This window comes from Podarcis pityusensis (genome assembly GCF_964106645.2).
Source record: "Podarcis pityusensis genome assembly, chromosome: 14".
NCBI lineage: Eukaryota > Metazoa > Chordata > Lepidosauria > Squamata > Lacertidae > Podarcis > Podarcis pityusensis.
The window spans coordinates 6778645-6797808 of NC_138039.1; the positions used below are offsets into that span (position 1 = coordinate 6778645).

Consider the following 19164-nt stretch of genomic DNA (forward strand, 5'->3'; position numbering starts at 1 on the left):
CACTTCCATACATCACTACTGGGAAACTCTTTGCATTAGGTAGGGGAAAACCCCCCTACCCACTAAGCAAAGGTGGAAAGGGTTAAACCCCCTACCTGTCAGTTGCAGTCCTGATAATTGTGGGGCCCCTGCCCCCCGCCCACTGACTGCTTTTTGCATTTTTTAAAAAAACATGCACACTAAATGCAAAGACACATTTAACAGCAAAGCTGATTTTCTCCGCAAGTAAATTTCCGAGGGCTGCATGCTGATTGCCTTAAGGGCCAGAGGCGAGGCAACTTTACCTTTGCACAGTAGATGACATTTGAGCCTTGCAGAATCCAGAGGTTTCTGTTTCTGCACCCATGGATCTCTCTCCGTCTTCGGCCCAGGCAAGCGAGAGGTATTATCACAGGGCAAGGGCACACTCCAGTCAGACAAAACCAGTAGAGGAGGGTGTGAGGAAATGCTAAAGAGGGCTGTGTTCCCTGGTGAGAGTCGCAAGGGCCAGATAGAGATGCCTGGAGGGCCACATTCACCCACCCCTGCTGTACTGTGTGCATTCTTCCCCCCCTTCTTTCTTTTGATACACCAAAAAAGAAAAGAAAAACAAGACAAGAAATACAAACCAAACCATAATATGGACTTTATTAATTACAAATCAATAAAACAAAAAGCGGTCCTTGGACTATAGACCCGACCTCCCGTCCATTCCTTATTTCAATTATCTATTGTTTGTTACCAATACACGTTTTTGTCTTAAATTGACTAATTAACTAATTATTGATTTATCTTAAGGTTTCAGATCTTTCTTAAATCTACTACTAAAGTTATTCAAACGCTGCAACAGAGTTTAAACTACTGTAATTGTAGTTATATTCTAGTATGTTAATTATAATTTATAAATTATAAATTATAATTTATGTAGCTCTAAAACCCCATGGTTTTTTTGGTGGTTGGTTTTAGCGGATGTGTAAACTTTTATTCTTTATTACATATTGTTTTCAAATTTTAGGTTGCAGGTGGGCTTTCTGGTAGAGGGGTGGTGCGAGTCTGCCATTCTTTTTCCTCTAATTTTATTGTTTTCAGAATCATCGCATATGTGTACCCAGGGGCGGAGGAAGGGGGTGCAGTGTGGGCGGGCTGCCCTGGGTGTCACCACTGAGAGGGGTGACAAAATATCCGGGACAGTTGATTGATATGATGTATGTATGTCTGCATCTGTCCTGTTGAGGCAGTCTTGATGGAATGGCTGCCCTTAGGTAACAGCTGAGCAGAGAGGGGGCCTGATGGAGCTAATAGAGAGAGCTCCTCACCCTCGTTACTGGAAGTAAAGGTAGCCCATACCCAACCCAGCCCAGCCCAGCCCAGCCAACCCAACCCAACCCAACCCAACCCAACCCAACCCAGTTTTCCCTGGAGACCCCCACAAAGTATGTTACGAAAGCCTGTCTTCCAGGACCTACACCACAACTTATAAGAGTATCCATCTGTAAAATGTTCTTCTTATGTGATCTACAACAGTATAAATGGTTGGAACCGATACAGTGGTACCTCGGGTTAAGTACTTAATTCGTTCCTGAGGTCCGTTCTTAACCTGAAACTGTTCTTAACCTGAAGCACCACTTTAGCTAATGGGGCCTCCTGCTGCTGCCGCGCTGCCGGAGCATGATTTCTGTTCTCATCCTGAAGCAAAGTTCTTAACCCGAGGTACTATTTCTCAGTTAGCGGAGTCTGTAACCCGAAGCGTATGTAACCCGAGGTACCACTGCATTTGGCTTTCAGGAGTATTTGTGAATGAAACAAGCTCTGCCATTCTCCAGCAATTGTCTCTTTGCTCTTTGTTCCTCTTGCCAGCCTCGATTTGTGCGCCAGCTTTTCTGTAAGGGCAATAGGCTAGGCTCTCTTGTATTCAAGTATTCAAGTTTGTGCCTTCTAAGATCTTCCATGGTGTGGCTTACAACCATATGTGCTGCCACTAAGAGAAATCCAATGAGTGGTTTGGACATTGCCTTTCTAAAGGTCATTATAAATCCACTCCGAGGTCTGGTGGTAAAGCCCAAATTACGCAGTAACAAAAGGCAGGAACACTTCCTTTCACCGGCCGTGGTGTGTAATTGTACCCAACATCCCTCACTTTATCTTGCTGCTTTGCTACCTCCTTCTTAGCGTCTTTCCCGGACTCCTTGCTGCTATAAGATGCCCTGGGGTGGTTTGAATAGGAGATAAGCTGTCAAATAGCAGAGAACTTTTTCCAATACACTGCATGTATCATACACACATGCACATTCTGTAGGTATGTGTTAGAGAGTTTTGCTTTAAAGAACAGAATGGGCAGGTCCTTGGCTCAATAAGGCTGCATTTTTCAGAATCTGAATAAAGATTCCTGTCCCCTTGCTGCAAAGAAGGCTTCGTTTTTGGTTCTGGACTGTGCGAATGCTTTTTTAAAACACACACACACACACACACACACACACATGTTTTTTATTGATTTTCAAATTTTAACAATTATATAGTACCATAACATAACAGCCATTATCTCTTTTGCTGTACCAAGCATACAACTTCCCTCTGTCCTTTTTCTGGTTTGTTTCTGTTACATTTTATTTTGCACATTTGTAACATCTCCTATCCTATGAAGTGTGCATGCACACGAAAGCTCATACCAAGAACTAACTTAGTTGGTCTTTAAGGTGCTACTGGAAGGAATTTTTTTATTTTGACTATGGCAAACCAACACGGCTACCTATCTGTAACTGAATCTCCATCCTATATTTATCTTAACTTGTCTTAACACTCTCTTTTATCTTAGATAGAATGTTAATTCTTCTCATGAGGTGAGTCTTATCTCAGTCCTGCTAGTGTCTTTATATGTGTGCAATAAGTCTCTAAATATAGTATAAATTTTGAGGGACGTGGGTGGCGCTGTGGGTTAAACCACAGAGCCTAGGGCTTGCCGATCAGAAGGTCGGCAGTTTGAATCCCTGTGACGGGGTGAGCTCCCGTTTCTCGGTCCCTGCTCCTGCCAACCTAGCAGTTTGAAAGCACGAAGTGCAAGTAGATAAATAGGTACCGCTCCGGCGGGAAGGTATATGGCATTTCCGTGCACTGCTCTGGTTCGCCAGAAGCGGCTTAGTCATGCTGGCCACACGACCCGGAAGCAGTACGCTGGCTCCCTCGGCCAATAATGTTAAATGAGCGCCACAACCCCAGAGTCGGCCATGACTGGACCTAATGGTCAGGGGTCCCTTTACCTTTACTATAGTATAAATTTAGTCCATTCTTTCTGGAATGCTTGGTCACACTGGTTCCAGATATGTCCAGTCAGCCTTGCCATTTCCGCATATTCCATAACTTTTGTCTGCCATTCTTCTATTGTTGGAAGTTCCTGCTGTTTTCATTTTTGGGCTAGCAAAATTCTTGCCGCCGTTGTAGCGTACATAAACAATTTCTGATCTATTTTTGGTATTTCCTCTCCAACCATTCCTAGTAGAAATGCTTCAGGTCTCTTTGGAAAGGTGTACCTGAACATTCTTTTTAACTCATTATATATATTATTCCAAAAGACTTTGACCTTGTCGCAGTGGACCGTGTGAATGCTTAATGCTGCAATCTATTATTCAGCGTTCTGGGCTTTAACCACTAAAGCTTAAAATGAGTGTGAGGGACCCGTGTCTCTCCAGATATTGTTAGCCTCCAACACTCAACACTCATTGGCCATGCTGCCTGTGAATGGCAGTGCCCCTATTTTCCAGGGACAGTCCCAGATTTATGGAAACCTTCCAGGTTTCTGATTTGATCCCAGAATGTCCCGCTTTTCCTTAGGACGTCCCTATGTTCATTAGAGAAATGTTGGAGGGCATGCTCCATCTACTTCCCCTATAGTTTTATATACCTCTAGAGAAAAGGCATTTAAGCAGAGACAATAAACAAGAAGCCCCAAACATCATAATGTTTTCTCCCTGTGTAGTTGCTCCATCCCTTGCAAGAAAAGGGGCTTTTTCGTTTAGAGAAAAGGTGAGCAAGAAGGGCAAATCCACGCTATACATTTCAAGCTCATTCAGCATACATTTCAAACTTTCCCCAAAGTACCCTGGGAACTGTGGTTTGTTACGGGTGCTGGGGGTTGTAGCCCTTTGAGGAATAAATCCCAGCCCCCTGGGTCCTTTCGGGTGAGTCATGTGCTTGAAATGTGTTTCGGATGTGCTTGAAATGTATAGTGTGGATCTGGGCTAAGAGGGGACATGATAGATGTGTCATACCTGTTGGCTGCAGTTGGATGAGGTTGAAAAAATGAAAAGAATAGGGTTGGGGTTCTGGGTTTCCATTCTCTTCCCCAGTCCTTGCCCAACCTGGTGCCTTCTAGATATTCCTAGACTCCAATGCTCATCATCCCTGACCTTGGGCTTTGCTGCCCAGGGCTGATCGGAGGTGGGTCCAGCAATATCTGCAGGGCACCAGGTTGGGCAAGGCTGCTTTAAAAAAAAGAGCTTTATTTCTCCTTTGGAAGGATGTCTCCGTGGGGAGATGGAGCTGCCCAGTTACATTATTCATATGTATGTGAGCCCAGGAAGATACAGTTACATTCCAGCCTCTCAGTCAGTGACTATACCTTGACTTTTTAACTCCCGGCACCCTGTAGAAAACAGCAAATTGAAAAATCTCCTGACCGGCAGGTTGTTGTGGAAGCCTGGAGAGGGGCTCTGAGGACAATTTCCCCTGCAGAACGATAAGGAGAAAGACTTCTGCAAGATAAGCCTTGGAAGCAACCTCTGCCGTAGCCAGATCCTGCGTTAGTTCTTAACTTTCTTGGGGGGAATTAAAGAGGTCAACGTCACAGCATCCGAAGCATAGGAAAAAAACGCAGTGATACCTGCAGGGAGTTGCCCAATCCGGTCAGAAGGTAAATTAAGAGAAGGCTGTTCTCTCTTTCTCTCTCCGCCTCTCCCCCTGTAGTTCTGAAGAGGGCAATTTTAATACGGGGGGAAATGTTCTCACTTTTGCTTCAAAGGTCTTGAGGCCGGGTTCCAGATCTGAAGAAGCACCATGCGTGTGTTGCCCTGATAATTTCTTCCTTGCTTCTGTCTCCATGGGCATTCCTGTCTACCTCTGCCCAAGGGCAAACCCTGTGGCAAAGTGGCCGAGAGAAAGAAGAGGATGAGCCTCTTTCGACACCAAGAAAATGGTTAAGAAAGGGAAAGATGCCAAGAAGGGGAAGAAGGAGGCCGTCAGCGACTCCGAGGAGGTGTCGGAGGCTGACCAAAATGCCGAGGGGAGTGAGGTGGGCAGCGAGGTGGCGGAGGTAGCGGAGGTGGCGGAAGTGGTAGAGGAAGAGGAGATTGAAGAAGACCCGAAGGCTAAAAAAGGGAAAGACAAGAAAGGGGGGTTGGCCAAATTTGGTAAGAAAGGGGCAGCCAAAGGCAAGAAAGGGGCAGCGGAAGAGGAGGCCGTGGTGCTGGAGGAGGAGGAAGATGCCTCTGGGAAGAAGAAAGGAAAGCCACTGAAAGGCGCCTCCAAGCTGGTCATCGGCCTGGCGACTGACGATGCCAAGAAGAAGAAAGGGGCCAAGAAGGAGCAAGCCAAAGCCCAGCTGAAAGGGGCCACCAAGGCCATGACGATAGCCAAGAAGGAGGATCCGCCCCCTAGGAGGCGGAGCTTGAAGAGCACGTCCAAGTTCTTGATGGGCTTCAGAGGGCTGGGCCCAAAGAAGAGCCGCAAGAAAGGCCAGTTCAAGAACGCCTCCCGCTTCTTCTGGGGGCTGAAGAAGCACAGCACCACAAAGAAGTCCAAGAAGAACAAGGGCATCCTCAAGTCCACCTCCAACCTCATGATGCGCTTTAAGTCCCTTGGGAAGAAGAAGAAGAAGGAGAGGAAGAAAGAGGCGCCGCCCAAGACTGAGGGGAAGAAGTCGACCTTCATGCTGATACGCTTTGGCGGTGGGAAAGCTGTAGGTAAAGGGTTATTTGGCGGCCTGTGCCGGAAGAGGAAGGGGGGCAACTTCAAGCCCCGGGCCGAGATCGTCAGCAACGTTGCAGCTGCAACCAGCTGGCTGACCAGGAGATTCTTGGCCAAACACGGCCGGTGCACCTGCGATGGAAAGGTCACCAATGAATCCTGGCTGACCAAGATTGGAGCCAAGAAGCTGCCCTTCCCATCGGGGGATGAGGTTCTGAAGCACAAAGCTAACATGAGGAAGACCCCAGGAGGCAAGAGCACCCTCTATGGCCAAGCCCAGGAAGAGTTCGGCTACTGGGAAGATGTGGATTCTGCCACCCCACTGAATTTCTACGATGACTGCCAAGAGGAAGATTATTACGACCCAGAGGCGTGTGATGGTGAGCATGATGACAGGTGTCCAGCGGATGAAGAATCTGGACCACTTGAGGAGCCAGTGGAGTTCTATGAGCAAGACCAGTATGACTATCCTAACCGTGATAATCCAGATTATGAACCCTCTGCCAGCTATTCTCCGTACGAATCTTATGATGACTTCGGGAGTGGTTATGAAGAGGGCGAAGGGACACATGGGCCCCATTTTTCAGGGGAAGATGAACTGGGGTATCCTGATGATGGCGCCTACTCTCAGCACGAAGTCAGCTACAGCGAGCACGAATGGTCCCCTCAGACACAGTCTTCATACAACCCGTATGCCTATCCATTGGATGACATTGTGGAGACAGATGAAACAGAAGGAGCTGTGGAAGAACAGGGCCGCTACCCCACTGCGCTCTCCAATTCTTCCTTTTTTGATCAGCAAGGGATGGGAGAAAATTTGCCTTCCAAACTGTCTGTGAAAAGAGGCTTCCGGCTTTTCCCAAGGCCTCAGGTGAAACTCTTCGGCACAGACAAGCTTGATGTCTCCCTCCCTCCTTCGCCACACATTCCGCTTGCCAGTTTTGATCTAGAGGAGGAGGAAGAGGAAGAAGAATCAGAGCCCTTGACATCTCCTTTTGCCCAGTTTGATGACCAGAATCTAGAGCCTCCCAGGTCACCGAGGACTTTCTCAAAGCTGCTCCCTGGCTGTTTCGTTCGGAAGCTTCAAAGGCCTCTCTCCCCAGACTCGCCCAGAAGGCATTTGATCCCAGCTGCGAATAATCCTAGCTTCTCCCCCAGAGAATTTGGAAGCCCTCTGGGGCAGTTCCTACAAAGATCTCTCTCACAACCAAAGCCCATACTCAAACACCGCAGGAATGATGGACCAAGCAGGCCTACTACGCCATCTCCAACTAGGAGAACTCTGTCTTCACCATTAGGAGAGAGTAGGCGTATGGGGCCACCTTCTCCTCAGCTGGGGGCAAGGCTCTCTCAAATGGTCAGTTTAGCATCTTCTCCTCAATCCATGAGGCGGTTTGGGGCTCCAGGGAGGCACGGCAGTGGCCTCGCTCCTTCTCACCCTGCAGCGAGACTACGAGATGCTCTTCAGGAAGAGCTGCACAACACACTTCCATTTGCCCGGTCATCTTCCTACACAAAGACACACCAAGAAGGCCCCAGCTCACCTCAGAGGGAATTCAGCCAAACAGCCAACTCTCCCTCTTCTCTAAAACAAAGTCCAAGGTCATATGGCTTAAATAGGCCTCAGACCGGCTTCCAGGTTCCTGAGATAAGTAACCCTTATCAGCAGTTGTCTGGTGGCCACCAGCCCTCAAGGTCCTCCTCTTCTTCATGGTCAACAATCATGCATGGAAGTCCTTCCCTCCAGCGGAGGAACTCACCTCCTCCTTTGAAGAGAGTTGTTTCACCACCAGAAAATACTAATCCATCATGGGGACATAGGCCGGCCACCACAGGGAACCCATCAGAAAATGCCACCTTCCGCTCACCTTCATCCCCTAGACCAACAGCACGTAATCCTTTTATGAGCCAACGCACTCCATCCTCCTCTAGTTTAGGAGGAGTCAGTAGTCACAGGACCGAGGCCCCTTTGAGCCATCCTTCATTTCATGGCTCCGTCAAATCCATTACTTCCAAGTTCCAGGATGCTATGTCGAATAGGACCCCTGGAAGATTTGCCTCAGCGGGCTTCCATAATCCCACCACCAGGAGATTGAAAGCCCCTCCCTCACCTCAACCATCTCTCAGGAATTTTGGCTCGCCTCCCATCCAAAACCCTTTCCAGCCGCCAAGGAGAACGAGCCCCCCACCTGTGGATGCTCAAGGTATGCTCCCCCAAGCTTGGAGCAGGCAGCAAGAGCCCCCGACCAAAGCCGTGAAACCATTAATGAGAAACCATTTCATGAGGCAGTTCGGCTCCCAGTCCCCCAATTTGTCTGCCAGGAGCTCCCCTCACATGTTTACGCAGCAAGGGAGCCGGAGGGTCACCATCAGGGAGTCTCCAAGAAACTCGTCTCCTCTCACTGAGGCTTTTGATGGTGCCAATGGACCAGGAGAGGGTCAGTGGCTACAGCAGCAACAGCAGCAGCAGCAGCGGTGGGACCGTGTTTCTGGAAATGGAAGGCCAGCAGCCTGGAATCCCTCACCCAAGACAAGAGCCAGCGGAAGCCTGAGGAGCCTTTCGAATCTGTCTGTGCCCTCGAGTCCTGTTCCCAGCACCCGGCAGGCCTACCTGCAGCGCGTCGGACAGCCATTAGCTGGGATGGCCCAGGCTGTTTCATCCATCAGGCGTCCCCCTTCCCTGACAAAAAGCAGCACAAAAGATAGGAATGCGTCCCAGGCACGGGCTGATCACATCCCTGGACAGTTGCCCCCCTTTTCCAGGAGTCTATTTTATGAGGATGCTCCTCCACCGCCTCCGCCATCATCGAAGCAAGCAGGGTTGGCCGGCCACTCCCGGTCACCGACTCCGAAACTGGCCCGCAAGGCCTGGGATAGTAATTGGTCCTACGCCATTTCTGGGGGCAATCCTGGCCACTTGGGAGGGCCCAACCTCAGCCCCTTGTCCCAAAGGGCAGCTTCGTTTAAGGGGCCCGCCTACAACATGGGAAGGGGGAGCCCTCCCCTTCCATGTTCCTCACCCTTTCAGAATAACCACCTGGGAAGCTGGGAAGCTGCCTATTCACCCGCCGAGCTGCATGAAAATGACGCGGAGGACAGCTTTGGGAGGTACGCAGTCGTCATGCCCCAGATCCAGCGGATCGGCTCTTCCTTCAGGAGGAAATCCCGCATGCAAAACCAGAACAGCCCCAGGCACCAGGCAGCCAACGATTGGGCCTCAGGGAGCTTGAACCCATCGACATCTTTCCAGGGAGGCAGTGGCTTGGCTTGGTACCTGACACGTGGGTCGACGATGCACCACACAGAATTTGGTGGGATGAGCAAGAGGTGGCGGTGCAAGGTAATTGAAGGAGAGTCCTGTACTATTTTGTGATGGGGAGGGGGAAGGGGAGTGGAGCAGAACAGGGCCGGCCCTATCGTTAGGCAGAGTGTGGTAACTGTCTCAGGCAGTGGGTGTTCAGGGGAGGGCAGCTTCCATAGCTGTTTCTTCTCTGGCCTCTTCTGGGAGTTAGATTTGGCACAATACCTGTCCTGTGCCCCCATAACTAGCCGAGTGCCCTCAGGATCCTGTTGCCTGTGTAATGAAGTAAGATTCAACTGTCCATGAAATCTGTTTGTGTGGGGCACATTTTGCCCTTCTCCTTGGGATGGCCCTGGTCTGGGAACTAGGGGTGGGTGGAAGTGGAAAGGTTATCCTGAACCGGACTTTTCTGTCCAGGTTCTCTTGGAATTCTGGATCAGTTTCACTCGCAAGGTCTCACTTAGGGATGGGAAGTAATTCAGTTAAGTTTGCAGTTATATGAGCCTGCTGGATGAGGCCAGGGGCCCATCTAGTCCAGACTCCTCTTCTCACAGTGGCCAAACAGAACCCTCTATGGGAAGTTCACAAGCAGCGCCTGAACACAACGGCAGTCACCCCTCCTGCTTTTTCCAGCAACTGGAATTCAGAAACATTTGCTACCTCTGACAGTGGAGGCAAACCACAGCCATCAGGGTTAGTAGCCCCTGTTAGAGGCACAAGCTGCCTGTCCGAGCGAAAGAGCTGTATGTAAATTTAGGGACCTGATCTCCGACACGGAGCTGGCATGGAACAGGAGGAGAGTATTAATTAGAGCGAAGCTGACTCCTGCTGCCTTGAGCAGAGCTGCCTGAAGCGGATCATCGTTCAAAGCCCAGCTTTGAGGAGCTTATCTTTTGATAAGTATTTGCTTACCAATCTTCTGCCGCTGCCTTTACAGACTCAATACCAACAAACAGGGCACCACGGCAGGCTTGAAAACGAGATGCTGCCTGTAAGCAAAGTCAATTAAATAACACAGACAGAGCCCAGGGAGAAAAGTCTCGTTAACACTTTACTGAGTGAAACTGAACAACAACAGTGTATGATTTGAGGAGAAAGGAATAGAGAGGTTTTGTCTTTCTTAGTTCGGGCCTTGTGCATGGAGGGAGACATACAACCAAACATACAGAGGAAAACTCCCTCAGAAGTACTCAGCCAATCAGGGCACGTGTTACCTCAGTAAAGATCAGGCCAGTCTGCATGGTTGCTAAGCAACACCTCCTCCTCCACCACTTTCTTGGGGATTATCCATACCTTTTCTAGAAGCAGTGGGAATGTTTATAGAGAGCCAGTATGGTGTGAAGGTTAGAGCGTTGGTTCAGAACTTGAGAGATCAGGGTTCAAATTCCCACTTTTCCATGAAGCTTACTAGGTGTTAAAATGAAGCAGGAGGGAAACCATCTATGCTCCCTTGAGCTACTTGGACAAAAATTTACTTTTTAAAAAATTGTTTGGCGTTTCAAAAGCATCAGGGATAGAGCCAACTTGTGTCTAGGCTGCACTGGTGCAGGTGGGGGGCTCACATAATCATGTGTTCTTTTGTAATATATCTATCTATATATAACCTATGCGTAGAAATCTAGAATGTCAAGGAGGGGTCTAGGTCTGACATGCTAGTTTTCTATGGGGAGGGGGATTGGGGGGGGGTTAGTGCATGCAAGATAATTCAATCATGTCAGTGCCTACCCACAGTCTGAAATGATTCAGCTGAGACAGCAAGATGACTTGAGTAAGAATTAGGACTTGGTAGCCCCTTACTCTACATACCTTTTAACCCTTTGTTGTTTTACTTACAGTCAAGGTGGCTAAAGGGTTAGGAATGGGGGGTTAGAGGGCACCTGGGGGTTCCTCAGGAGTTTAGCAAGGCCCTTCAATGCAACTATCGGTGACAGCAGGCAAATTTGCTCCCTTGCTCCTGCTCTTGGGCCACATTCACGCCATACATTTAATGCACTATAATACCACTCATGGCTTCCCCCAGAGAATTCTGGGAGATGTAGTTTGTGAAGTGTCCTGAGGGTTGTTAGGAGGCCCCTATTCCTGTGCCAGAGCTACAATTCCCAGAGTTCCCTGTGAAGAGAGGCTGGCTGTTAAACCACTCTGGCAACGTTCAGGCCACGAGGATGGGGCAGCTCCTGCCCCACAGTTCCTTCCCCAGGCAGCTTATATATCCTCTCAATCACTCTATATATCAGAACGGGTGTCAGGGTCAGGCCAGCAATATCTCACAAGATGTCAGTGAAGTTAACTCTTTATTCAAACAAACAAACAAACAAACAAACAAACAAACAAACAAACAAACAACAGCTCAGGCCAAGTAAGCACCCCAACTCTTCCCAGTTGACCTTGTCCCAATGAGGCAGTTGTGAGGACTGAAGGTCCACAGCTCTCTAAGTCTGTTTCTTCTCCAGGTCCTTCCCAAGCTATCTGAGACGCCTTCATCTTCCCTTTCTTTGCTCCACCCTCTTCATTCCTTTTCATGTTCTGGGAGACAAATGGGGAGAGGAGTTTGTCGCAGCAGGAGGGGAAGATTCCCTGGATTCTTCACCAGCCTGACTCATCTCTGCCTCCTGGCCCCTCTCCTCTCCAGCCTCTGCTCCTGCTTCTGACTCTGGACTCCTCTCTACCACAGCCTCTTCCTACTCATTAAACCCTGTTACCTCTTCAGCTTCCAGCACATCCTCTTCCCAGTCTTCTCCCTCTTCTCCCTCTGACGACTTGTTGTCGTCTCACCTCAATCCCCTGGCTCTGAGCCTTTTTCCCCTGGGGGTTCCCCAGCTGGTTCCTCCCACCGCTCCTCTGTATCCAACCAGCCCATGACAACATTCTATAAATCACTTTGTATATAGTGCCCTGCGTCTTGAACCAGCCACTGTCACAACCATCCCAGGTGCCTTATTCAGGAATAGTTTTGTAGTCTATCTTTTCCCACCAGTTGTATAACTGCTCTCTTTTTTAATTGATAAGTTCCAATGCATTGATATTGTTTGCCATACAGGGGTGCCTTGGTTTATGAACTTAATCCGTTCCAGAAGTCCGTTCTTAAACCAAAGCATTCTTAAACCAAGGTGTGCTTTCCCATAGCAGCAGGGGACTCAATTTACAAATGGAACACACTCAACAGGAAGCGGAACATGTTCTGCTTCCAAGGCAAAGTTCACAAACCAAAACACCTACTTCCGGGTCTGCAGAGTTCTTAATCCAAGTTGTTCATAAACTAAGCTGTTCTCAAACCATGGTACCGCTGTATTTTATTGCTGAAAGCCGCTTTGAGAACGGGCGTTAATAGCAATAAATAATACCCTGAATAATAAATGCATTGATTGCATGTATTTGCATACAAAAGATAATCTGCATTTTCCTTGAGGGTCAAGTGCATGGGGGCATGGATCTGAGCATGTGCTGATTTTATTGCCTTTTCCTCTCTGCAAATATAGATGCACACCACCCACAGCTTGCAATGTCCAGCCCACCCACTGCAGCACGGGGATAATGCTGTGGAAGACATGACCCAGCTGGAGTAAGTTGACTGCTGTCAGATAATTTAATTTAAGGAACGCTTGGAATCTGGGGGCTTTCCAGGTGCAAATGCTGGGAATCCCAGACAAATATTGTGAATGTCCAAAACGATGAATGTAAATGTCCAAAACTCTCTGCTCCTCTGGACTAAGGGGGAAATAGAGCGAAAATGGGAGTAGAAATTGCCAGTGCTTGCTTGTTTGCCCCATGTCCGCAATGGAAATTAATTCAGTGAATATGGTTGGTGTTTGCTCTTGTTGCTTTCTGTCTGCAAATGATATGTAATTGATTGTGACTCAGGCTTCCTCAACCTCGGCCCTCCAGATGTTTTGAGACTACAGTTCCCATCATCCCTGACCACTGGTCCTGCTAGCTAGGGATCATGGGAGTTGTAGGCCAAAAACATCTGGAGGGCCGAGGTTGAAGAAGCCTGGATTATCTCTTCCCCGACTCCCCATGTGCACTGCATTTTCTCTGGCGTACAACAACCTAATGATAACATATCTAATACGTAACAAATAGTCTTTGAAAGAAGTCCTTTCTTTCTGTACATTGCAGAGACCTCCAGGAGAATGCGGTTCTTAACAACATCAGGTTGAGGTTTGACCGGGGACTAATTTATGTAAGTTGGTTGTTGTCCTTTCGCTTTTGCTTATTTCTGAAGCTTAATGAAGTACTGGGAAAGAACCCAGCATGGTGCTGTGGATGCAGTGTTGGCCCATGGAGACCTGGGTTCAAATCCTCACTAAGCCACAAAGCACTCTGGGAGATCTTGGGATTGTTGTAGCAATAAAAGTGGGAACTGGGGTTGGGAGGCGGGAAGTGAATTCTGTATACAAGCCATCCCCCAACCAATTAAGTTCCCATCAGTTCCAGCAACATATGGCTGTGTGCTGGCTGGGTCTGATGGGAGCTGTTATCCAAAACATATGAAGGGCACCAGAAGGCGGGTGCACACCATCCAGCTCGTAGGGGCGGGGAAGGATGAAATAAAGATGCAATTATTAAAATAAATTAAAAATATTGGATTTTTAAATTAACAAATGCATAAATGAAAGCAAAATATAGGAAGATGAAGGAAAAGGTTCTGAAGGAGCTCCAGGTAATGCTAAGGTTACATCCAGTAGGTTCCGTTCTTGCTTATTTGTGGTTTTGATACACAAAGCACCCAATTACTTTTGAGTAACCACCCAACCAAGTATGTTGGGTTGTTTATTAATGAGTAACTGTGCTGCTTGGTAGGATTCTACTTCACTTGACTGTGCTTGGTGTTCAATACACACACAGAGAGAAGCCTGGTTTGCACATAATGCTAAACCATTACGGTTTGTGTAACAAACCAGGAGTTGTCCCACAGATGATCAAAAAATCCATGACTTGTTTCTCCATAGTTTGTTTCATTTTACAGCATCTCTTATCTCATGCTTTTGTGGCTTTGTGAATGTCTTAACCAAACAAATCTTTGTTAAGGAAAGGTTCTGGGATTTCAAGCTAGACTTAAAACAAATCAAGGTTCATAAACCAACAGCAAACCATGGCTTCAGATCATGTGGTTTTTTTCGCAGTAAACAAATCATAGTTAAAGGTTCACATGTAAAACTAAACCATGGTTTAATAGGCAAGAATGGAATAAACCATGGCTTAGCATTATGTGTGAAGCAGGTCGTAGTGTCATGCATGCATTCAGAGCTTATCCCTTCCGCTGAATTTCTCTCTTTCTCTTCCAGACTTATATAGGTAGCATCTTAGTGTCTGTGAATCCTTACAAAATGTACAACATCTACGGGACAGACCACGTGCTGCAATATGAAGGGAAAGCCTTGGGGGAGAACCCACCGTAAGTCTCTGCTGCTTACAGATTGGATCTGGAGGCAAAGCATGGCTACAGAGGTATTCTGGAAAGTATGTGTGTATGTCTGCTGAAATCTCAGGAGCCAGAGCAGTGGCTAAGTTACACATAAAGCAGTCTTATCCTGAGTCAGACCATCACTCCATCTTGTCCAATCTAGCCTTCGCCAACCTGATGTTCTCTAGATGTTTTGGACTATAACCTCTATTAGCCCTGGTTACCGTGACAGTGCTGGCTGGGGCTAATAGGACAACATCGGGTTGGTGAAGGTTGGTCTAATTTGACATGAAGTGGCTCTCAAGGATCTTGGGTAGATAAATGTTCTTCCCAGCTGTTGAGGACTTGGAGGGGAAAGGTCAGTACAATAAAGGTACTTCCTGCATTTCAGTGTGTTGCTAGTGTCCTCTAGAACTGCTTCCCTCCAGGCAGCCCGTCCCAGAACACTATGGTTCCTACTGTCAATGCAGGTGCACTGGAATGTTAGCTTGATGGAAGCACGTCACTGATATCTGCATTGCAATTTAAGCCAGATTTTTAAATCCTCTCTTCCTTTTTGCAGGCACCTTTTCGCAATCACCAATATCGCCTACAGCAAACTGAGAGATGCCAAAATCAACCAGTGTATTATTATCAGGTGAGCTTTCTGTGCCACTTCTGAGTGCAACACCTTCCATCTTCCTGTTGGCAAGGCTGGTGCGTTCTGTTAAGGCGAGCTAGCCCATAACCTCCTCCAGTTCTGCAAGTGTTTGCAAGACTGATACATAACCTACAAGCATGTATGTTTTAGCATCGCGAGGAAGAGATGATAATAAATAACTAGGGCTGTCTTGTTCACCTGATTGCTTATAGTGGCGAAAGTGGTTCGGGCAAAACGGAAGCCACCAAACTGATCCTCCGTTACCTGGCAGCGATAAATCAGAAGCACACTGCAACACAGCAGGTACAACAGCCCGACTGAAGGCAGCTGAGCCAGTCCAAGACCAGGGGTCCATTCTGACTTCCGTTTGCACCATGCTTTCCAGGCACAGATCTGGGCTTTAAAGCTTTGTGTCTGAGTGCTGTTGAGGTTTTCCTGTCCCAGCGTTTACCCAGGAAAACCCACGTTTAACTGCTGAACTGGAGCAAATGTCGATCTGTAGAAAATGTGATTGCTTTTTGCTCCAATTAAGCAGTAAAATGCAAGTTTTTCCCAGGGAAAGGACTGGGATCAAAAAACAAACCGCTTGGATGCAGAGCTTTGAAGGCCGGATTGGTGCCTGAAAACATGACACAAAAGGAAGTCTGGATGAGCCCCTAATCTGATTAAAAGGTCTTGAGTCTCCATCTCTGGGGTGGCACTGCCAAGTTTGTTTGATGGGCAACTGCAAAGGGGATGGGTTGGAGAGCGTGAGCCATTCTGAGCTTTTTAAAAAACCTGATCAATTGCACACTGATTGCCTCCCAACCTCTGCTTCCTTCATGCACTTCCGCAGATAGAGGTACAGAGAAGCCGTGTGCAGTGTGAATGTTTTGCTGTGATTTAATAGAGTGAAACCAAGGATGGATTAAATTGCATGCAGATTGGTCCCTCATTTGCCTTGGTCTAATCTGAGCTTAACCACTGCCCCTTCCCATTCCTCTGTGCTTGGGTTAGCTACCACCAATCTGGATAATCAAGAATTAAGGGTCAGTTGCTCCTCAGGATGTGCCTTGAAGGATGGTGACCTGTACGCAAGGGGGTTGCATTGGAGGGTCCAACCTTCACGTTTACTGTGAAAAGGCAGCTTCTACGGTTGCCCCATCTGTCCTACCCTATTTGTTTTGGGGTACTAGGGAAGGATCTGAGTCATTGCCGGATTTATGTATAAGCTAAACAAGCTATAGCTTTGGGCCCCACTCTCTTGGCCCCCCCCCAAAAAAAAATTAAGGGAAAAAACTGGATGTACATTTCCAAAATGTAAGATAAAAACAAATAAAACCTACATACAGCAACAGTGTTTTGTGTTGTGTAGGCTCCTGTGATGTACATATTTTGTTATGTGCAAATGGCTTTTGATACCTATTAGGTCCATAAATTACCATATAGAATATTCAAGACAAAAAACAGTGACAATCTGTTGTTGACAAAAGACAGCTGGACATAGAAAGGGCCCCATTACCTTCAGTAGCTTAGGGCCTCATCAAACCCTGATCTGAGTGTGTGACATGCACCCTACATTTCTTGTTGCAGGGTAGTTGGCCATAAAAATCACATTCAGTCAAGGGTGGGTTGATTGTTCCAGGGGTTAAACCAGAAATGTGTGAGCCCTTAGCACATTGCGTGTGTGCAGCCTTTGCCTTCCATGTGAATATCCACATGTGCTGTACACCTGCAACATTGCAGCTGATGGGTCAGTCTTCATTGCTGTGAAATGTGCACATCTTGGCACCCTTGGCAGAGTTCTTGATCCTCAGATGCACCCAACTAAGCCCTAGAGCATAGACCATCTACACCTGGCCCTTGGGATGCTCTCCAAGCCACTCCTTTCTCTGAGATGCACCCCTTACTCCCCCTGCTGAGCACCCTCCTTGCATGATGGGTCTCCCGAGCGTGGGGAGACGACCCCATTATTTGTTGTGGAGTTTGAGCTTTAAACGAAGGAAACAATATCCTCCCCCTCATTGTCGCATGCCGGTGTGCTTTCTCCTCCTGTTTTGTATTTCGCTTTATGCGGCGGTCGAGTCAGATCCTTGAAGCGACTCCTCTGCTGGAATCCTTTGGAAATGCCAAGACGGTGCGGAACGACAACTCCAGCAGGTTTGGGAAATTTGTGGAACTCTTTCTGGAGGAGTAAGTAACCACACGCCCTGCGTCTTTCTGTAGTTTTTCTCCTCTGTCCTGCCGCCTGCATACTTAATGCTCCCGTACGACCCTGCCTGAACTCTTAAAGGGCCCTGATCCTAATGCCCCTACCCTGGGAGTTGTAGCCAATGTTAGTCCCACTCAGAGTAGACCCATTGAAATTAATGGCCATGGCCAACTTTGAACTACTAATTTCAATGAGTCTACTAACTTCAATGAGGCTACAACCCACGGGCAGGCAATTCAGGTTTCCAGCCCATGAGATATTGGGCTCATGTTAGGGGGTGGCCCAGAGGGCATGAGCCCAAGATCTTTTGCATCAGGACCCAGATCTCCTGCCCTTCTCCCTCCCTTTAAAAAAGCTTTTTTATTTCTTACTTGCTTGTAAGGCTGTTGTGTAAACTGCAAAGCACCATTCTCATTTGCCCAAAGGCACCTTATACAATATAAAATTAGCACATGCACAGGGGTCCTCTGCCCGGAGTAGGAATGAGTTGAGAAATTAAATTCAGTTCACATTTCAGCAATTCGCCCTTCCCAAAACAATCGGAGAACCAAAATGCAGTCATCCTTCAAAATGTGCACCTTTTCTGAATTTTGCAGTGTAGCCATGTAGCCTATGCAAAAATGCATAGCGTAAATCTTTCTTGAAATCTTTCACATAAAAGTGAAAATAATGTATTAGGGGAAATTGCTTTGCAAAAAAAAATTTGTGTAGTTTAGGGGAAATTGCATACAAATGGGTGTATTAAGAGAAATTTGCACTAAAATGTTGCTTAATTTTCATGAGGACATACTTCTAAGGGGAAACATGCACAGGATTCTGCTGTTTAACCGCCCCCACCCCCCAAACTCAGTGCAGATGAAGGAACTGTAAGCCATCCTACTACGCTGCCTTTGGGCTAGTTAATGATGGTGCTTTGTAAGGCCAGAGGTGTCCCTAGAGCAGGAGCAGCCAACCTAGTGTCCTTCAGTTGGTTAACTCCAAGTCCCATTATCCCCAGCCAGCTTAGCCAATGGTCAGGGATGATGGGACTTGTAGTCCCAAACATCTGGAGAGCAACACGTTGCCTATCCCTACGCTAGAGGTGGGCATTCCTTTCCCTTATTTTGTGTTGTTTTAATGGTGGTATTGTGCTTTTTGGTATACCCAGCCACAATATTTTTCTCGTGAACTGGCAGTTAATTAGTTAATTAATTTTTTTAACAACTACATAAAATTGCCCAAAATGCTGTGGTCATCTTCTGAGACCCTTCTCCAGAGGTGAGGCAGTCAAAGAAAGGGCCTTATCAGTAGTGGCTCCCTGCTTGGGAAATACTCTCCCCGATGGGGTTCACCTGGTGCCAAGTCTCATGTCTCTCCAATGCCTGATCAGCAACTTTTTATTTACCCAGGCCTTTTTATAAAGTAGCTATTAGATCTGCTTCAGCACTGCTGCTACTTATTTTACCTTGCTTTGCTGCTTAGCATCAGATTCTATAGTGTTTTGGGACGCGGGTGGCGCTGTGGCACCTATGCAAACCACAGTTTGTTGTTACAACTGACTCAAGCTTCTGGGAATTATGGAATTGGGGATGGCTGCCACAGCCCTGGCCTGGCCCTGTTGATATGTTGGTGCACAATATGCTCTTCCTTTCTCATGGCACCTCAGGTTTGAAATAATAGAAAGTACCTTCTACTGGGTCCAGGATCCTATAGTT

General features: G+C 47.4%; 1 protein-coding gene across 2 annotated transcripts in view; it reads left to right on the plus strand.

The window, feature by feature from the left end:
• Positions 1 to 19164, plus strand: part of MYO15A (myosin XVA) — a 111426-nt gene that overhangs the window by 5113 nt on the left and 87149 nt on the right. For both annotated transcript variants that reach the window (XM_080981567.1, XM_080981568.1), the window contains exons 2-7: positions 12712 to 12794; positions 13352 to 13415; positions 14521 to 14630; positions 15202 to 15276; positions 15492 to 15582; positions 17348 to 17451. In XM_080981567.1, coding sequence (XP_080837693.1) covers positions 12712 to 12794; positions 13352 to 13415; positions 14521 to 14630; positions 15202 to 15276; positions 15492 to 15582; positions 17348 to 17451 — 527 coding nt within the window. The remainder of the gene's footprint in view (positions 1 to 12711; positions 12795 to 13351; positions 13416 to 14520; positions 14631 to 15201; positions 15277 to 15491; positions 15583 to 17347; positions 17452 to 19164) is intronic.